The following is an 18,541-nucleotide window of genomic DNA, read 5'->3' as shown; positions in this document are numbered from 1 at the left end:
CACACCTCTTTGTGAAGCAGCTCGTAAGGCCGTAAGGACTGACTGCTGTACATCCTATTAAAAAGTTGTGTGTCTCAGCAGCTGTCTTGGCAGTCTGGAGTAAATACCCAGGAGCAGCAGAGGTCAAAAGGCCCCATGCTCACGCTCAGGTTACACTGGACGCTGCTACAGTGCGAAAACATTCCAACCACGTAACCCCCTCCTTCCTCAAGCAGGTCAAACAAATCCACTTGAAGTGTGTCTGCCTTGAGTCCCACGGGGATAGAAGGGGAAAATAACCTGTTATACAGTCTGAAAACTGCTGCTGTAGGAGCCTCGAAGACCTCTTTACCACATGTTCATAGACAGATGTTTCACATCCTCAGCACTGATTTTGGCCATGTTCTACTAGATCTCTAAAGTCTTTTTAATTAAAGAGATTATTTCAGACGTTGTCACACTGAGGGAAAAGGTGTGAACAAGCAGGACTATCGTCATTGCATCAAAAACAATGTTTCATTTCATGTTAGACTGTCATTAGCTGGCTGGATCAGCATAATGCACTGCTCGAATCATCATATTTTTACAATTCAAATTAAAGTCTAAGATGTTCTTCTCAGTATGTACAGTACTATGAAATGGAAGGATCTCCTACAACAGGAAGACTATTGTTGAGTAATTGGAGCAGTTATTTAAAAATAAATCTCAATGAAGCTAAAGTTACCTCAATTACGGGCAAAAAATGACTAATTTCCCAATGCTATGATTTTCTGACTACTTAAACTAAGGAAATAGATAATGGAGCGCTGAATTGAATATGGCATCATCACCCCAATTATCTGGCTTCAATTGTGTTTCTACTCAAGGAAAAAAATACCGTTCCACAATCACATTATGTTTTTCAGGACCGGTGTTGCCTGCCTGCGATCACAGAGTCTTGACTTCACAGCAGTGCTTCCGGAGATAGTCAGAGTGATAGGGAACTGAGGTATGGCCGTCAGGCGTTGGGGAACAAAGAGGCGTCAGGGAGATATGGGAGACTATCAGCCCTCCAGTCTGAGCCTGCAGATATGAGATAAAGGCTTTGCCTCCAGGAAGGAGGCTCGCACACTCAAACTCTTTCTCTCTGAGACATTGGCAGACAAGCACAAACACACACTGTGAAAAAAAAAATCAAACACACATTTCACATGCACACCAACATGTTTGCTGTCTGTCTGCCCACCTGCCTATACCTGTTTCAGTGTCTCTCTCTCTGAATAAATTTATGCGGCTAAAAATATTGCCTTTACCAAACTTTTTCGAAACTAATTCTCAAGTGTCAGAGTGCTTATCCATTACATGTATAAAATAAGACACTGCACAAATACTGTAACATTTCATACTAAATCAGATAAAAGACCTTCTAGCCAGGAGACAAATTCACGCTGCCTTTTCTTGAGGCTTTAATCAGAATTGATGGATTTTTTTGAATGGAAAAAGCATCAAAAAACCTTGTTTCTAAATGCCACAAAGTGATTTAATATTCAAAGACCTTTAATTTCTTGTACCTGCACAGACTGTTGCATGACACTGTATTGCATCCGATTTAATACTAAGGATCGGTGAAATGTCATCTTACCGTCATCCGTATCAGGAATGATTGTGATTCTGGCTGTGGGAAATTCTGCACCCAGACGGCCCCCCATGGGCATACTGAGAGTTACGTTGAAGCTTTCCTCTTCTTCATACAGGGAGTCATCTATGATCACAACCCGGCAGGATTTCTCCACCTCTCCTTTGTCAAAACGCAGGATGCTGTGATGGTCCTCAGGCCTGGAGATGTAATCAGAGTAGGACAGCACCATGGTGGGGACAGTGCCTGTGGCTGAAACTGAGTGCAGGGAAAACAGAATTACAGAAAGCAGAGTTAATGATCCAAACTCTGCCACAACACAGTATACTCCTCTTCACATAAAAATCAATATATACATATTATTTCCTTTTTCCCTGAAATTATTTTTTTCATGAACAATGTTTACACGCATCACTGAAATATTATCTTAGTATGATATGCCCTGGAAATTCTTTCCCCAGTTACTTACCTACTTTTGGTTAATATACACACACATTATATGAACAGTCTATGGTCCTCCTGAAATTACTAGCAAATCCATGTTGTTTAATCCAACATGGATCTTGATCAAGTCAATTTCTTTGCACTTCCTCTTTCATTTTTAAAGGTTACATCTTGTGACAATCGAACAGCTGCCATCAAGTCAATGATGAAAGGCAGACCCGGTTATGGTTTCTTTTTTCTCTGATGCATTGATTAACCATCATCTTGCACCTACTTTTGATGTGTGAGAATGTAACTCTTTCAAACACTGAGAATTGAAAACCAGTGCCAAAGCCATTCGTTTTGCTTCAGTTTTTCTTTTTCATCGCTTTCTTTTTCATCCACCATCTGCTACTCCAGTGAATGACGGCAAGATGAGTGATAAGCATTAGAGTCCAGCTGAGGGGGAGGAGGGCAGCACTACCAAACACTTCATTCCCTCAAGAAACATGGTCATTGACACTTCAATCATCATTTCTATTCCTGAAAACACTGAATTTACAACTAAAATTTCAAGATGCTATTCTTGTGTTACCTTGCTGGGTGTAACAGATGACCATAAGCTCCTGACTGACATCCCCACTCCTGCGCACAGGGATAAGCAGCTCACCAATGTCCTCTTCTATGTTGTATACAGCTGAGGGTATGAACACTGTTGATTCTGTACGCAAAAAAGATCAAATATCAGCACATTAAATCATGACTGTCATATAGTGCATTAATATTATTTGAGTTGAATACTCAATGTTAAGTTGTACAACTACTTATGAATGAGTGCTTATCTTGCAAATAGATCATAATAAAATGAATGAGAAGAGAGCTGAACTGAATGATTGAAGATGAAGAAACAGGAAAAGCTTCAGAACATCAAATCATGTGTGACATTATTTACATCAAAAACCTCTAATACACAGGTTTGCAGCTCACACACTGGGACAAATGACAGCTCTCATTACAGCTCTGCTGCTGGTGCTTCCATTGTATTTTTCTGCAGCAAATATTCCAATCTAGAGATGGCTTACACAGTATGACCCGGAGAGACAGCACTGATTATTGACCCGGTAATTAATATAGATGGATGACAGCGGAAAATCTGTAATCTGCATCTGTAAGATAATGCTGTTTAGGAAAAGAGTCAGGAATCCTTTAGGGAATTAAAAAACAATGTGTACAAATCTACGACTCACAGACTTTGCTTCATTTAAGAAGTGGCTTGTTAGTTGCCAGCATAACTTGCTAGAATAAAAAGGTGCGTTCATTCTGTTTGCAAGCAGGGACACGTTACCCCATTTGTCTTTTTTTTCTCTGAACAGTTTTACTGGCAGCTCTCCATCTCTTTGTCTCCCTGTTTCTCTAAGCTTTGAACAACATTCAGAAAGTAAATGAGCTTGCAACATTTCATCCATGAAATCCTCAGACAAAGGCCTTGTATCCTTATGCTCAGTAAGCATCACGGTCGCCCACATTAACTTGACCTACCCTTTTTTCATCCCAAGGACCATGTAAACAATTACCAAGGATGATGTGGCCACTCTTCACTTCTTGTTTCTAACAGTCAACTGTTTTCAGTCTGAGTCACTTTAGTCAGTCTAGCTTGAAATAATTTATTTTTCACTGTTGTGGTGGCAGCCCCTGGGCTGTTCCATTTTGCAGCTCTCAGTGAGAAGAAACAAAAAATACATTTTTATGAGCTGTCAGAGTTTATTTGACCTTGAAAGGCCAAAATACATGAAAACTTTAGAAACCATAAACACTATAATGATATGATAATAGACATATGGCTGTAGGAAGACAATGTCTGTTCAAGCTCTAAGAATTTCACATCTTCCAGAGAGATAGCTGCCAGTTTTGTTGATTGCCCTCCAGAGACTAATGTTTTGTGAAACAAAGATACAACTAAACATGTTAATTAGCATAGATTGTTGACAGCACATTCTTCCTTTTCACTCGATGAAGCCCTCCGGGACGAGAGGAAGCATTATCCATATTTATATCATGTAATTCTCTATCTCAGCTTTATCACACTCAAGCTGTTTTAAGAAACACTGTTTATCTGTTCGAACAGTGCTTCTTCCATATTTGCATTATGATCATTTCACATGCAAGAGGGATCACCATGGTTATCTCGATATCCTTCTGACCTTGTTTATCTACTCTTGTGGAAAGAAAATGCTGCCCATAAAAGCTCTTTGCCCTTACTTCCCTTACCCCTACTCATTATGTTGCAATTTTTGTAATCAAGTTGGATGCAAGATGTTGTTAGTTTCTCTGAGCTTTCAGTCTTCATGTGAATTCATGTTGTATTTAAAGTAGTGCTCTGGTCCCCTCAGGCAGCTGAACAGAAACATTTCTCCAATCAATCCTCAAAACATAAATACAGCTGAGATGAAGGCTGAAGCATTCCTGGACCTTAAGTGAGATATCAGATGTGAGAAAAAGTCTATTCAGTAATTTTAGTCTAGCTATTTTTCCTAACCACACATAGCCTTCTTCCCCTTTCTTCCTTGATTTCTCATGTTCTAAGCCATAGAAAGGGTACGTACAGAGTTATTCATGCTGACAATCAAAGTGGCCCATTAGTTTGTCATGGGTGTGCCACTCATTGAGGCTGCACCCCTTATTCAAAATCTTTGTCTCTTCTAAAATGGATTTCTTTCTGTATGATTGTTGAAAATTTGTGCGGAACGATGGGTTGGCTGTGCCATCAAATGTTCAATGATATTTCACACAGCTGAAAAATGTTCTGCTGTCAACCTCTATTGTAGCTCCACTTGTAACACCTGAATGTGTTGCATTGTTAAGCAACAAAAGCCACAATGCAAAATACAACATGCATTGCCAGTGTTTGCTTTTGGTCTGAGCTTTTTCAGAAGGAAAAACTATAATCTAATAATATTTGACTTAATAGTGAATCCCTTAAATGAAATCATTACTGACCATCATCAGGGTCCAGGATCTCCACAGTAGCGACCTCTGGGAATTCAAGGGCTGCCATCACTGGCTCAGACAGAACAATCTGGAAAGTCTCTGACACTTCATATTCGCTATCTGACAGGATCCGGACCTTCCAGGTGGCTGTGGTCTGGCCGGGGTTGAACTGCACTTGTTTTTGAGACTTCCCCCGAAAATCTTTCTCCTTTTCTGCAGTGCCATCCTTTGTGCCAATACCTTAGGAAGGACATGGAAAAAGACCATAATCAAGTAACATCTGCTAAACCAAATAAATAACATACATTAGACATATAAGAGAATGTATCACCTATTGGTTTTTGTCACTGACAACCTTTAATATTCCTTTTTTCATATTCATCCACCAAAAAAACACACATTTCTTAAATCACTTCATCTCTGTAAGTGTGAATGGTCATAGATACAATTAAACTACTGTTGTTCATCTCCTGTAAAACCAGGAAAATGTCATGCCTTAGTTGGTTTAGCCTGGCAATATCTGCCAGTCTTTTGGGATTCAGTTTCCCACCTCTAGTGTTTGAAATGACCATGGTGGGAATAATGCTAATTATCCCTCATGTCAGCCTATAGTCCCAGAAGTGGTTGGAGGCTGGCTTGCATTTCCTGACCTTCAGCATGTGAGCTGTTTGATGGGACTTAGAGTCACTATAGCTGTGACACTGGAAGGATTCCTGTTGAGAAAGAGCACTGAAGCCGGTGAAATGTCACACAGCCTCTCCATTGTTTCTGCTAACTGGTCACACAACACGCAGCAGGGGGTCTGACAGTAAATAGAAAGAACATGGCAGCACACCCCAAGGCACTCCAGCAAGCTGCCACAAATGTAGAAAACAAGAAGAAATTACTTGATAAATGAAGCACTGGAGTAACAGGAACCTTTTTAATGCTGTTTGTTCACAACTCTGGGAGGAAGAAGGAGAAGAGAAATACTGAAATATCACATCAGGACTATGCACAAGACCTTCAATAGACCACAGATTGAGAAATGCATGAGTTTGGGTTTTTAGGAAAATTACCATTCCATTCTTTGATGAAAATAAAAAGTGGGCTTTGATATGCAAGTACAGACAGAAGGAAAAGGCCCCTGCACATATGTGCTGAGATAAAACGACCGAGCTCAATGGAGCTTGAAAAATCAGCAGTCTTCAAAGAGTAGCTAGGATAGGGGAGAGTATGATTTTCTCCTTACTCTATCTCCTGCATAAAGCTTGGATTGGATGGCCCTGATCACAGCAGTCACTCAGACGATTTGCGGCAGGCGGACTGTAGCCTCCAAACTGGTGCCACCTACACTGTGCACACTGACCAGTGAAGCAATAGTCCATCAGTGGCCTCCTCTGATCAGTGTTCACTGGGGCGTGACGGGATAAGAAGAGATATCCCCAGCCTTCGTGAGGAGGCACTGGCCTGGGATCAGTCACTATCTCATTGCAACACTGAGGCAGATGGGTGGCTTGAATTGTCAGGCTGCTCTGGTGGCCTATTTATGCTGGTTAATTAAAACAGTTTGCCTCTTTTGCACTGCTACCCTCACTGCAGCAGAAGAAGAGGGAAAGTCCAAATGATCACTATGAGAAAATACTGAATGCCCTTGCTTCATTACTATGAAGGATACCACCTTATTGGGACAATATATTGATTTGTACCTGCAGGGTGAAATGTTGCAGAGATGTTTTTCAATATGATAAAATAATCTCTCCAAAATAATTCCTTCCTAGGTAAAATATAAAACCAAAGTTGATAATTAAAGCCTTTCATGCAGTTGAGCTGTCTTCTGGAGATTTAAGCAAAACATGGAAGAAAAAGGGCAAACACACACCAAAAGGGTTTCTGTTCCATCTTTTAGTTAGGTCTGCAAATGTTTTTTCTTGGCTATAAATTATAAGAGAAATATTTCCAAGGCTATTTGATAAGATGGACAAAAACAGAACACAGTGGTGTATGATCAAAGAATAACTGCCTGAGGATGTAAACATGTGCTCACTTACTGCAATGAGAAATGGATAACATAAAAGGTTTCATCACTTAGGCATTTAGAGAGAGCAACTTTATTGCTATTGGTACTTTAAGGGCATTGTCAAAACAAAAAAAAAAACAAAAAAAAACTCTAAATTATACCTTCCTTTGTGTACTTTCCATCACCAGCATAGAGAGATACATCATCCTCCCTCATCCATCACCATTCCCCTTTATGCTGCTTCAATCATAAGAAAACTGCACTGTAAAAAGCTATGGTTTGGACCGAGAAAGCACACAACAGTAATTTTGGACATTATGAAAATGCAAGCCATATTTTCTTTGGGCAATGAACATTGAGTGCAAGTTCAAAGTAGTGCTCCTTTAATTTATAATGCAACTATTAATAAAATAGTAGCAATGTTCCAGAAAATCAAAACAAGGCACAATTATTTGACTGTTTGCCCAAGCTCCTTATACAAGATATATTGTTTTGTTGTTTAATATTAATTTGCAAAAAGATCACTGTGGGGTCATCACACAGGCATTTCAGTTGATTTGTCCTTTTCTATTTCCTTACCTCATCCACATGAACAACATAGTATATTCTTGTTTTCAGTCTTTACTTTTTAATGTAAACTATTATCAGCTTTATCTGCCTGCAGTGCAGTATGTGATGGTCTGCCTTAAGATGTGTTACTTTATTTTATTTTATTTTTTTACTTCACTGAGTATATATACCATGCATTTTGAGGCATTATAAAGGTCAGCAAAATTTGCATATTACATCAAGAGATGTTTCATTAGTCTGAGGCCCTGGGGCATACAAAGATATAGACAGCAGTACAGTCAATTATTCTATGGGATTTGACCTTTAACATTAGTTCAGTTTAATCACCCCTCATCTATATAGACAGAATAAATGGCAGCACTAAAAAAGGCCATTTGTGCCAGTAGTAAGAATTCCTTCCACTCATAAATGCTGACAGCAGCTAGTTTTTTTTAACAGTATTATCAGGTATTGTTCATTTAGTTCCAGTCAGGAAATTGCCTAGACTAACATTTGGTGTGGCGTCTTTCCCTGACCACCAACTTCAGGTGACCTTTCTCATGTGCACATGCAGTTCCTGAGAGATTGTCCTATGCTATTGTGTGATTGGTATGTAAATACTGGCCTTAAGAGAAAGGTGAAAGGCCATGACCTGTGTCACCCTAAAGGCTGTCTGGGCCAGCCTTTGAATTGCCATAAAATATATCAAAGAGTGTAGTGTGTGTAGTTGCGCCTGGGTGCTGTGGGGACTATGACTATGTTGGCATCCGACATTCACTTTTCATTAAAAAAAGTTGAAAAGTTACCAAAAAAAAGTCAGGAAAAAATCTTTAACAATATCCTCTGATGATGAAGATATTCTTCTGTGAGGAGAGTGTGTTTTTCATCTTCTTTGAGCAAAGCAACAAGTGGGTGTTGGATCCAGGAATATATGAAGTATTTCACTACAACACAAACATAGCTGCATATGTTCTTGTGATCTACTGTTCTTCCTTTGATGTAAAAAAAAAAAAAGGCTTTGTATCTCATTGAACTGTTTCTTCTATTTCTTATTATTCTTCTTTTATTAGTATCTATTTAAGCAATATCTATTTTCATATTATTTAACTTTATATTATGTATATTAGATTAATTAATTTATTATTTTTGGTGCAGATCTGGACCAGATCAAAATCAAAATCAACAATTCTTCTGAACAAATTAAAATGTTGCATGTTCCCAGTGCTTTCTAGCGACTAGTGAGAGGCTGTGTCTGCTTACTAATGAATGAAGTTTCCCCCAGGTAGCCACGACGTTTCAGAACCACCTCCAAGTACTTGACCTCCTCATCCACCACGAAGTGTTCCTTCTCTAAAGAGATCCAAGCCCAGTTCAAACGGAACTGCTGGTTCTTCAGTTTGTTGCCTCCTGCAGAGAAGAAAACAATTGATAAAGTTAAAGACACTTAAAATGTCTCCCCAGAATTCATCATACAGCAAAGAAAAAAAAACAAAGAAGAAAAGTCAAATAGCCTAACTGGGACTGAGTAATGTTTTGAAAATTAACATAGTTATTTGTTTCTGGGGTAGAACAGAAAATTTCAATAACCCTTATTAGAGTGATTTCTTGGATACCTTCAGGACTTGACTTCACTCAGTGGGAGGTAAGAAGGGTGCACAGTCCTTATGCAAAAGAAATAGGGTTTGTGCTGTCTAATTGCTTCATTTCTAATTAAGATAAAAGGTGTCTGTTTCCTGTCTGAACTGGGTTATTTTATCCTTGCCTTTTGAAGCTTGATTCAAAGGCTGAGGCTACAGTCCTGGAGGGCATTGCTGCTACCATTTGACCATAAAGACTCAAAGCGGAGCCACATCCACAGGCTTCAAACACACACACACATACACACCAAAAATACTGCCAAAATGCACACATACACTGACTCATACAGAAACCACAATATACTTTTCTGTTGCAATTTCTAAAGTACTGGCTAACAGTCTAAATGATAATCCATTGGTTCCTAAAAATCAGCATGCATCCACCAGACTGCACAGTTAGAGCTGCTGCCTGCCGCTACTGGATAAGGGTGGTGAGATCCAGATGACTGAGCCACTAAACATCTGGCAGTTCTGAAAGTGATGGAATAACAGTGAAATTGCCGGGAGGGTGTAGAGGCATTGTTCTGGGGTTTCAGAGTGTTGCTTCTGTTTGTGTTAGGCACAAGTGAGAGTCTGCACTCTGCCCCACCCTGGTTGTTACTGTCAGTAAATCTGTCACGTCCAGCCAACCATTCCACTGTGTCCATTTCCTACCTCAATGGGCATAGTGAGACCTATACACATTCACCCTGGGTGTTTTATTACGTGTGAGGGTCCAGGCATTTATGAGTTTTCATGTCTGTGTGTGCACATGTGAAATGTTCTCTGCACCTGTTCAGAGCTTCTTCCCTTGGTCTAATAGTGTACATATATCCTCACACTTTACATCGATGCTCTTTGACAAAATGGTGCCCTAACTGGGATAAAGGGATGCACAAGAATAACAGGGAGCCCCCCCCCAAAAAAAAAACCCCACTCATTTCAATCATTTACATGAATAAAATGTATTCATTGATAATGAATACATGGAGATACTTTAATGTTTTCTACCAAATGGAGGTCTTTAAGTTGTGAAGGCCAAGAATGTAGTGAGATGCTAAAGAAAGATGCCTTTTTGCCATGCCTGGTAACCCAAACTAATGGGTTTCATAAACAATCCTGAAAAGAAGAACACAGGTGCTGATGTTCCTTGAATTTACAGATCCAGTCCAGAGTGAACTTCAGACAGACTCAGTGATGTCAACACCGAGCTGTAATTGGAACAAAAAGCTTCAGTAGCTGTGAGGGCTCAGCGGGACTGAGACTAGAAAGTGTTCTATTTTCTTTCTCGTGCAAAATTAACAAATTGTTTGAATCATTTAGTTGTATACATTTCATGAGATTCTCGAGAACAGAGAGTTTCTTTCTGTGTTTGAAAACAGGGGTTGTTATTTGACTTCAGAGGCACCATTTTTATACAATTATATATAACAATGTTAATGAGTTCCTTACCTTTTTATGACTAAAAGAATTGTTTCCTCCACAGTGCATATTCTAGATAAACTGAGGCAAATATTTCATTTTGCAAAAGTTCTGGTCTATTACATGATGTTTTAAACTGGTAAAACTTGGAGATATAATATTGATCAAAAGGTCTATCTGGAAGTGTGACGATTTTTCTCAGCTTTTTAGTTTCTGTTGTTGGTGTTCACTTCTTTGTCCTCTCAGCCATCATGTCACTGTGCACAACCTAGTTATTTTATTTTATTCTTCCAACTAATCTGCCACTACTGATGGCAATGTTAAGTACTTAATGTGTGAAGTATTTTGCAGAGTGTGCCAAAATTTGCATCACTTACAGCATAAAAATTATCATAAGGCACATGCACTGAATAAATCACAAGTGCAGCAGAAAAAGTTATTTGGTAAGTGGCATTAGGTTTGATATAATAAAATCATAAACAAGCATGATCTCTACTAGCACTACTAGCAAGAAAAACATCTAAAATCTAATGTGATATGTGCAGGGAAACACATTTTTAGGGTTAACAATTTTTGGCACAACACAGTGTGTTTAAAGCAGTAAACAATGCACATATCAAAGTTGATTCACTATTCTATTGTATAACATTTTGGTAATAAAGACTAAAATGTGTTTTTTTTTCCCCCTGATGAAAATGTCTCAAGTTATAAATTTAATAAGCCATGCATTCTTGAGGTGTACCACAGCATAAGGATTTTGCTTCCTGTGTGTTCCACATCAGTCTTCTGAAGACAGGCGACCTGTGTATGACAGGACCTCCCTACTCCATTTGGATTAAAGCCAGCAGCATGGCACGCATGCCACCCGTAAACATTGCATGTGTGATCTCTGAGTCGTGAAGGAGCCTGCCCTCTGAGGTAAAGGAAACAGAGAAGGTCTTGGCAATTTATCTGACTTCACACATTGGCACAGACTTTGTAATAGCTACAGCACAGCTAATACACATGATCTCAAACATAATTCTAGAAAATGAACAAAATAGATTATATACATCATCTCTCTGTAAACACTCAGGCAGAGACATTCCAGGACCATTGATTGGTAGGATGTATCCCAAGTACCTCATACATTTCAATAACAACATTAAATGGTGACATGTTTTGCTAAATGATTTACATGACACTGAAGAAACAGGCTATGCATCATGCTAAGCCTCAAACAGACTCCTCCAAGATGAATCACGTTAAATACCTGTTTTCAGTAACAATAACAGTATTCACAAACATAAAGTGGATATATCAATTATTCATTTTTCATATCCAGCAAGGTCTGTCAAGGATACATCCCAAAGCTGTGCGTTCAAACCTCTGAAAAAATCATTTATGCTCACAGTTTACACTACAGGACACACAATCCCACCATGACTTGTGCAAATATTGAGTTTAGGGGCCCTTGAAGTCCTGGTAAAGCTACAGTGTGGTGTTCAGGGAGCTGGGGAGTGGAGGTGCTCGTTTCCAGAGGACCACTTCACTCCCCCAGATTTCTTTCTAATTAAGATAAGCAGGGGTTGGAGTAAGTCCACTTCAAAGAGGCCCCAAGGAAAACACCAGAGTTAATCTTTAACTAGCACTCACAGCACCAAGACAGAATTTAGTGAACAATATTGGCATCTCTTATATTCGGGTCTTTGTACATACATCATATGCAGTGAATGCGTCAGACAAGCTGCTCATAACAGGCACATGTACTTATTTTCTAAATAATATTCATTTTCTAATTAAAAAACATATGATGAAAGGAATTCTACAAATTCCAGTATCATTGTAATTCATTCAGTGAATTAACTAACTGCCTATCTGCACCCTGTCTTGTTGGTTTCTAAGCTTTTACAAGTCCCTCTAAATAACAGTGTCAACAAAGTGTCAACCTCTACAGTTCTAACCACTTAACCATAACCAGCCTTGTACATGAACATTGAAAAACCCTCGTCCGGTTCATGTAGCTGCACAAACACAAGTTCTGTCCTCTCACATACTGGATGTGTGATGAGGGACAGAAACCTTTACAGAGGGGCCAAAAAATGTGAGAGGCTGGACTGTGCCAACTTTGTGCCCCTGTCTCCTCCCTGCATACATGTTGCAGACAGCCCTTATTTGGTCACCGTCAAGCATCGTGGGGCCACGATGCCCCATGGACCCTTGTCTGTTCATTCAGCCAGGCAGACAGACAGGCGGTCCTTTGCCCACAGAGCCAGCACACTGATTAGGCAGGATAAATTGGGACTAGCCTGTGAATCCTGCTCAATGGACACAATACATCTAAAAATACTTAATGATCATACACTGCAAATGGACTTTGTGTGCTCACAGCTTCCAAACTGTAATCTACTGTTGCATTAAAATGTCACGCAACATACTATAGAGATGACCAATTGCGCATAGGACCAGTAAAGTGCTCACAATCTAGAGATTTTAGTTTAGTGTGAGCTGTGTGATTCACACAAAATCCTTTTAGTTGCAATTAAAACTACAGTGGAAGACAAAACCACAGGAGCAAAACATCTTACCACATTTTCGTTTAATAATAATGGCATTAAATCTGATCACAGGTAATATATATCTCCTCTCTGTCATAAGCACAAGTCTTTATGGCTGCAGTTAAAGGAAACTAGGGGCTTAAGACCAATAGAGTGCTTAATGTATGTATAGGCAGTTTGAGCCCATCAAGGCAGTCAGCTCAATCTTTCAAAAACTTCAACTTTTACTTTTTAAAAAGACTTTAATGTCAAGGAAATGCTAAAATCTGATTTTTTAAAAAGTGACAGTTATCTCAATACTACATCATACCAGAAACAGTAGAAAGTTGCCTGATTTACAGGAACACCATTTTTTAATGGAAACCCTGCCTGCTCATTTGCACTGTACACAATCAGCAGTTAATTTTCCTGTACTTCATTTGTTTACATGTTACATGTGGACAACAAAATGCTGGATAGGGAGGTTTTGCACCTGCACTGAAAGCTGCAAAGACTTAAGAAGCAGATTTAAGCACCTTGTTTAGGCCAATTCACTCATAATAATTACATAGTTCTTCAAAGCACCTAATTCTTTATCAAAGAACTCTTAGGTTCTTATATCTGAGCGGGTACAGTCAAAAGATGTTGATATGGTTTAATAAGTCTATTGGTCTGTCAAGCCAACATTTTGAGCTTGAACAAGATAGCACACCAATTACTGACTAGGCTGCCAAAAATATACCAATATTCATGGTCCCCAGAAGATGACTATCATGATTTGGGGTAATCCCTGACCTTTCATCTGAGTCAAAATTTCCCCTTGGCTAAATTTAAGCCTATGACAAAGTACTATATGTTCAAAACTGATGGTCAGGTTTCCATGAAATCTTTTGTGGGCTTTCAGGATCCCTAGGGGATGGGCCTGCCATGAGATTTCCTCTTGCAGCAACCTCAGGACAAACTTAACAAGCCCCTAAAGTGGTAAGGACCTATGAATACAAAATTCTCACTTTATTCTTGTAAGACTTTTATATTGAAGTATATGATGAGCATTGCAGCATATAGGGGGTGTCAGTGGGGCAATTTATTTTATAATGAAGAGGAAACATATTCCATCACAATAACTTATGAAAACTCTATAAATTGAGTTGTCTTCAAGTTTCATAACGTACCAGACCATGCCAGTATACTTTTCACCTCTCCAATTAAGGGAAAAAGGATATGATAATCCTGTTGAAGGAAAGAAAGCACATGGCAGAGCACAGAGTGAGAGAGAGCGATATGGTCTAATCACCCTAAGCCTTGTATCAGCAGTAACGAGTGGGGAGTTGGCCATGGCTTGAAAGATTTAGAACCGTTAAGATTTCACAGGCCCTAAACCCTTTTTCTACCAGCACAGCCTTTCAGGGAACTGGTCTGCTGTAAATTTGGCCACTCCACAGGGTCCATTCTGGCTGCTGTCGCCTCTGTGTCCACTGTGACACAGTGGTCACTCTGAGGCGATATTTGAGCGGCCTGAAAGAAAGGCCAAAGGCGCTTCTGGAAAAAAAAGGGCTGGGTCAGAGAGCCATGCAAAGCTTAAGCGAGAAAGGCTTTGCTCTCAGCAGGTAAAGTTCTTTGAGATTAACATCTGAACCACAACTATAGAAGTGCTCTTTTCACATTTGGAATACAATGGCTGGAATTACTTTTGTTCTCAATGTTCAGTGACCATGTCATGAATAAATCTGCTAAAGCTATTAGAGGTTGCAGAGGTAGACGTTGTTAAGAAATATGCAATAACCTAGATATGTTTACTTATTACATCCATGACCTCCTGTTCATTTCTATGAGACCACTGTTATCTTGCAATGTTGGATGGGATTAAAATACATTCTTTTTTAGGCTTTTTGGATCATATTGTCACCACTTTCTACACATGGGTGTAGAAATAAATGACAGTAATTATTAAATTATTCCCTTTGTTCAGCCTTATGCAGGCAAACCTGACACTAAGACTGACAAATTATACTTCAACTGCTCAGAGTCAATACATAATCGTGATGGTTGGATTAGCACAGAAACTGAATTGCTCATGAGAACAAGACCATATTTTTGAAAATGCTGCACTACTAACAAACATCCACAGAAAGCCATTCAAAGTAGAGCACTTAACTTTATGATTTAAATGCACCTTCTGTGAATCAGAAAAGGTGCTTTAGTGCTCTTACAAATGTCATCCTCCAAGGAAAGACTGACAGTAAAAAAACCTTTTAAGCAAACCAGAAACCTCCGTCCTGTCCTCACACATTCTGTTTTGATTCCAGCATAAGGTTGTTGTGGAAACCACTCTGTGACTTTCTTCCAGGGTCACAAAATAGAAGCCCCTCGCCTGTGTGGAAAAGCAGTAAGGAATTCCCAGAGCTCTTATTTCAGATGGGGCTCCTTTATTTGTGGTCCAGGACAGAGACATGGAAGAGGAAATACTGTACAATGTGATTGTTAGGAAAGGTCACTCCTGTCCTGGGAGTCTGCTTCACACTCCAGTGTCCTCACACACTGCCACAGATGATGTAATTTATCATCTACTACAGAAAACCACACAAAGCCCACATGAGAGCACTTTGACTGGAGAAATACATTTTTTTAAAGTTGTTAAGGAACATTCAAACTTACTAGTTAAAAAATATGAATCAACATGTACATGTGAAAAAATCCCAAACGGCAGAAATTACTGGCATCACATGCAAACATCCTGGGTTTTTAAGTATAATCCTATTAGCCTCGCCTGGAAATATTAGTTGAAACAGAATCTTTCCAAACACCTTAAGGATTAGCAAGCAGCCAACTCTGGATGCACGACTCTGCAGAAGATGTGCTCTGTCACAGGTTACTGATTTCCAACCAGGGGCAGGGGGTGTCCTGCCAAGCACCCAAGGTCAGGACTTATCCCTGATCATGTCTACATCATTATGGCTGGAAATAGACTGTTCAGAGTTGGGTGGGCACAAGTTATTTGAAAGTATTTCTCTCATTTTGGTTAAGCTACATTCATATAAACTCCATTTGGAAAGATTTACACCAAGTCTTTAACTCACCATTAAAACCATATAGTGCTTCTGAATAATAAACAGAATAATTCCCCTTACTTTCAGACTGCAAGCTTTAATTGTCTGACCTTGTGCGCAAAGATGATGAGTATTGCACCTAAAAACTGAAAAGATGAAAAGTATAATGCTCCTGTATCTCTGCAAGGGAAAGTAAATAAATCAATTAATCGACCTTGAGTTTTGGAACCCATCCAAGAAGTATAACAGTAGTTGCTGAGGGCTTTACTTGTTTCGATTGTGTAGGTGAGGTCAGACAAAGTATTCCTTGATTGCCCTTGAATGGCATTCCTGTCTGTCAAAGAGGATGCAGCCTCGAGTGTCTTAATTAACAGTCAGCCACACGGTTTAGAGAGCAGAAGCCTGAACTCTCAATAGCAGGGGAAATAACAACAAAAGGCTGAATTAGCAGCTGCAGGGCTTTCTTCAGCATTCGCATGTAAAGGTCATTGTGGATTTAAAAGTGAGAGTTTCTAACTCATTACCGGTCAATTACATATAGTATGAACACCCTGAGAGCCACAAGGCCAAAGTAACTGAAGTAGTTTTGGCATTGTTCTGTTAACCCTAGAAAAAAGTAAGTAAGATGCATAAGGGGACCCATGAAAAATATATCTACAACCACGTAGGCACTGTATATGAAGTCAGCTGGAGAAAGCCTGGTACAATCCCTTTGAGCTTATCTTGGAAAACAAACAGAAATGTTCAAGTCATGTCAGACACATCCTGACTTAAGAGATGAGCTCATGGAGAGATCTGTCTCCATCCCAGGAAATGAAAGGCTTACATTGTTACAACTGCATGTGCTAAATGTACCCCATGTCTCCAATGCTGCTGGTGGCTGAGCAGAAAAGAACAGAGGTAGTGAAATAACAAGGGGATACAAGAGGAAGTGTGAAAATGTGCAAGAAAACAAAGCAGCATAAGGATGCAGGATGAAGGGACTTGACAAAGAGAGGGGGGTGTGCTTTTTCTTGACCCCTGAATGCACAGTGTTTGCTCTCTTGTCAGACCGAATAATGGTGGACTGTTTGCTGAAAGCAGCAGTGTGAGGCCATAGAATATAAAACCCCATCCCAGTCCCACAGACTCATGAGCTCCATACAAATAGAGCCGGGCATTTGTCGAGGCTGTTCTCAGAGCTGGTTTCATTTATAACAACATGTTTCAGCTGCATTTCACAGTTGTTAGTTGCAAATCCTTACATGTAGAAAGGCTTTTGCCTGAGAGAAAAATGGTCCCTGAAAAGCTGAAATGGTAATTCCTAAAGAAGTGTTAAATGACTCTTGGTCCTTTGTTTGTGACTGGTGAAAAGGAGCCTTCGAGTAGAACTGTGCAAACCTGCATGTTAAAGATAAGTATGCTAGTCTGCATTCATGAAAAGACGGGAGAAAATGTCTTAGGATTTAGTGTTGTTATTGTCTCCTCCTTGTAATAATGGACTGAAGATTAGTCTGTGCAGTGGAACAAACCCTGGGTTCAAAAATATATACAGGTATGTTAAAAGAAGATTACTTTTAAGTATGCTTCCAAAATTTCATTTAGACACTCAAACTGCAAATATTTTTCTCTGGATTTGAATAATTGCAAAACAACTTCTGGAAGTCTTTGTTGGATTATGTGAATGTTAAGGTGGAAAAAACTCAAAGATCTTTTGGTGCAAAGAAAGAGACACTCTGGTTTTTGCAAGGTCATAAATTCTGTGAATTTCTGAGTGGTGGCCATGCAAATAACATTCAGAATCATATTCATGTGCAGCAGTTGTATGTACAGTATACAGCACTGCATAGTAATATGGAGATTTAAATTACTCCAGTTACTCTTGCCTTATGCTCATGTAGTTTATCACTTTCAATCCTATCATCTAAATCTATCTCATTAGAAAAAATATTGGAGTGCAGTTTATTAAATTATGCTGTGCAAAGAAAGTGAATTGTGAAAAGTGTGATTTTTGTAAGGCAAAACAAACTTCATCTACAAAGAATTATCATTTGGGGAAATGATTGATGAATGATGATTTAATAATATATTTGTATAAATAAATTACAAAGTACATAATTTGTCATGATTCCATGTGTCACAACTAACTTCCCACAAGGGAATCAATAACATGTTCTCGTATCTTATTATAGATTGTAGATTAACCTTTATTCTATTAACTCATAGTAGATGTACACTTCCTGTTAATATAGACTACTACGGACTATTGACTACTTAAGTTACCTAGCTGCAAACCAAATCTCCCTGTAGGGACATTTTAAAAAATGTCTGGAAATACTGACATCAGTTCAGGTCATGTGACTTTACGTAAACTTTACATACAGTACAGGCTATGGCAATCCAATACA

The 18,541-nt window shown here is 39.2% G+C and overlaps 1 protein-coding gene across 1 annotated transcript in view; it reads right to left on the bottom strand.

Annotated features, from left to right (window-relative positions):
- frem2b (FRAS1 related extracellular matrix 2b) overlaps nucleotides 1–18,541 on the bottom strand; it is a 52,804-nt gene that overhangs the window by 19,083 nt on the left and 15,180 nt on the right. Inside the window, exons 3-6 of the mRNA XM_018665259.1 lie at nucleotides 8,814–8,960; nucleotides 5,015–5,245; nucleotides 2,613–2,738; nucleotides 1,601–1,852 (exon numbers count right to left, since the gene is read on the bottom strand). Of these exons, the coding sequence (XP_018520775.1) occupies nucleotides 1,601–1,852; nucleotides 2,613–2,738; nucleotides 5,015–5,245; nucleotides 8,814–8,960 (756 nt within the window). The remainder of the gene's footprint in view (nucleotides 1–1,600; nucleotides 1,853–2,612; nucleotides 2,739–5,014; nucleotides 5,246–8,813; nucleotides 8,961–18,541) is intronic.

The sequence above is a fragment of the Lates calcarifer genome, linkage group LG21 (genome assembly GCF_001640805.2).
Source record: "Lates calcarifer isolate ASB-BC8 linkage group LG21, TLL_Latcal_v3, whole genome shotgun sequence".
Taxonomy (NCBI): domain Eukaryota; kingdom Metazoa; phylum Chordata; class Actinopteri; family Centropomidae; genus Lates; species Lates calcarifer.
The sequence above is the reverse complement of the archived record's forward strand: the minus strand, read 5'-3'. Positions and strand labels throughout refer to the sequence as shown.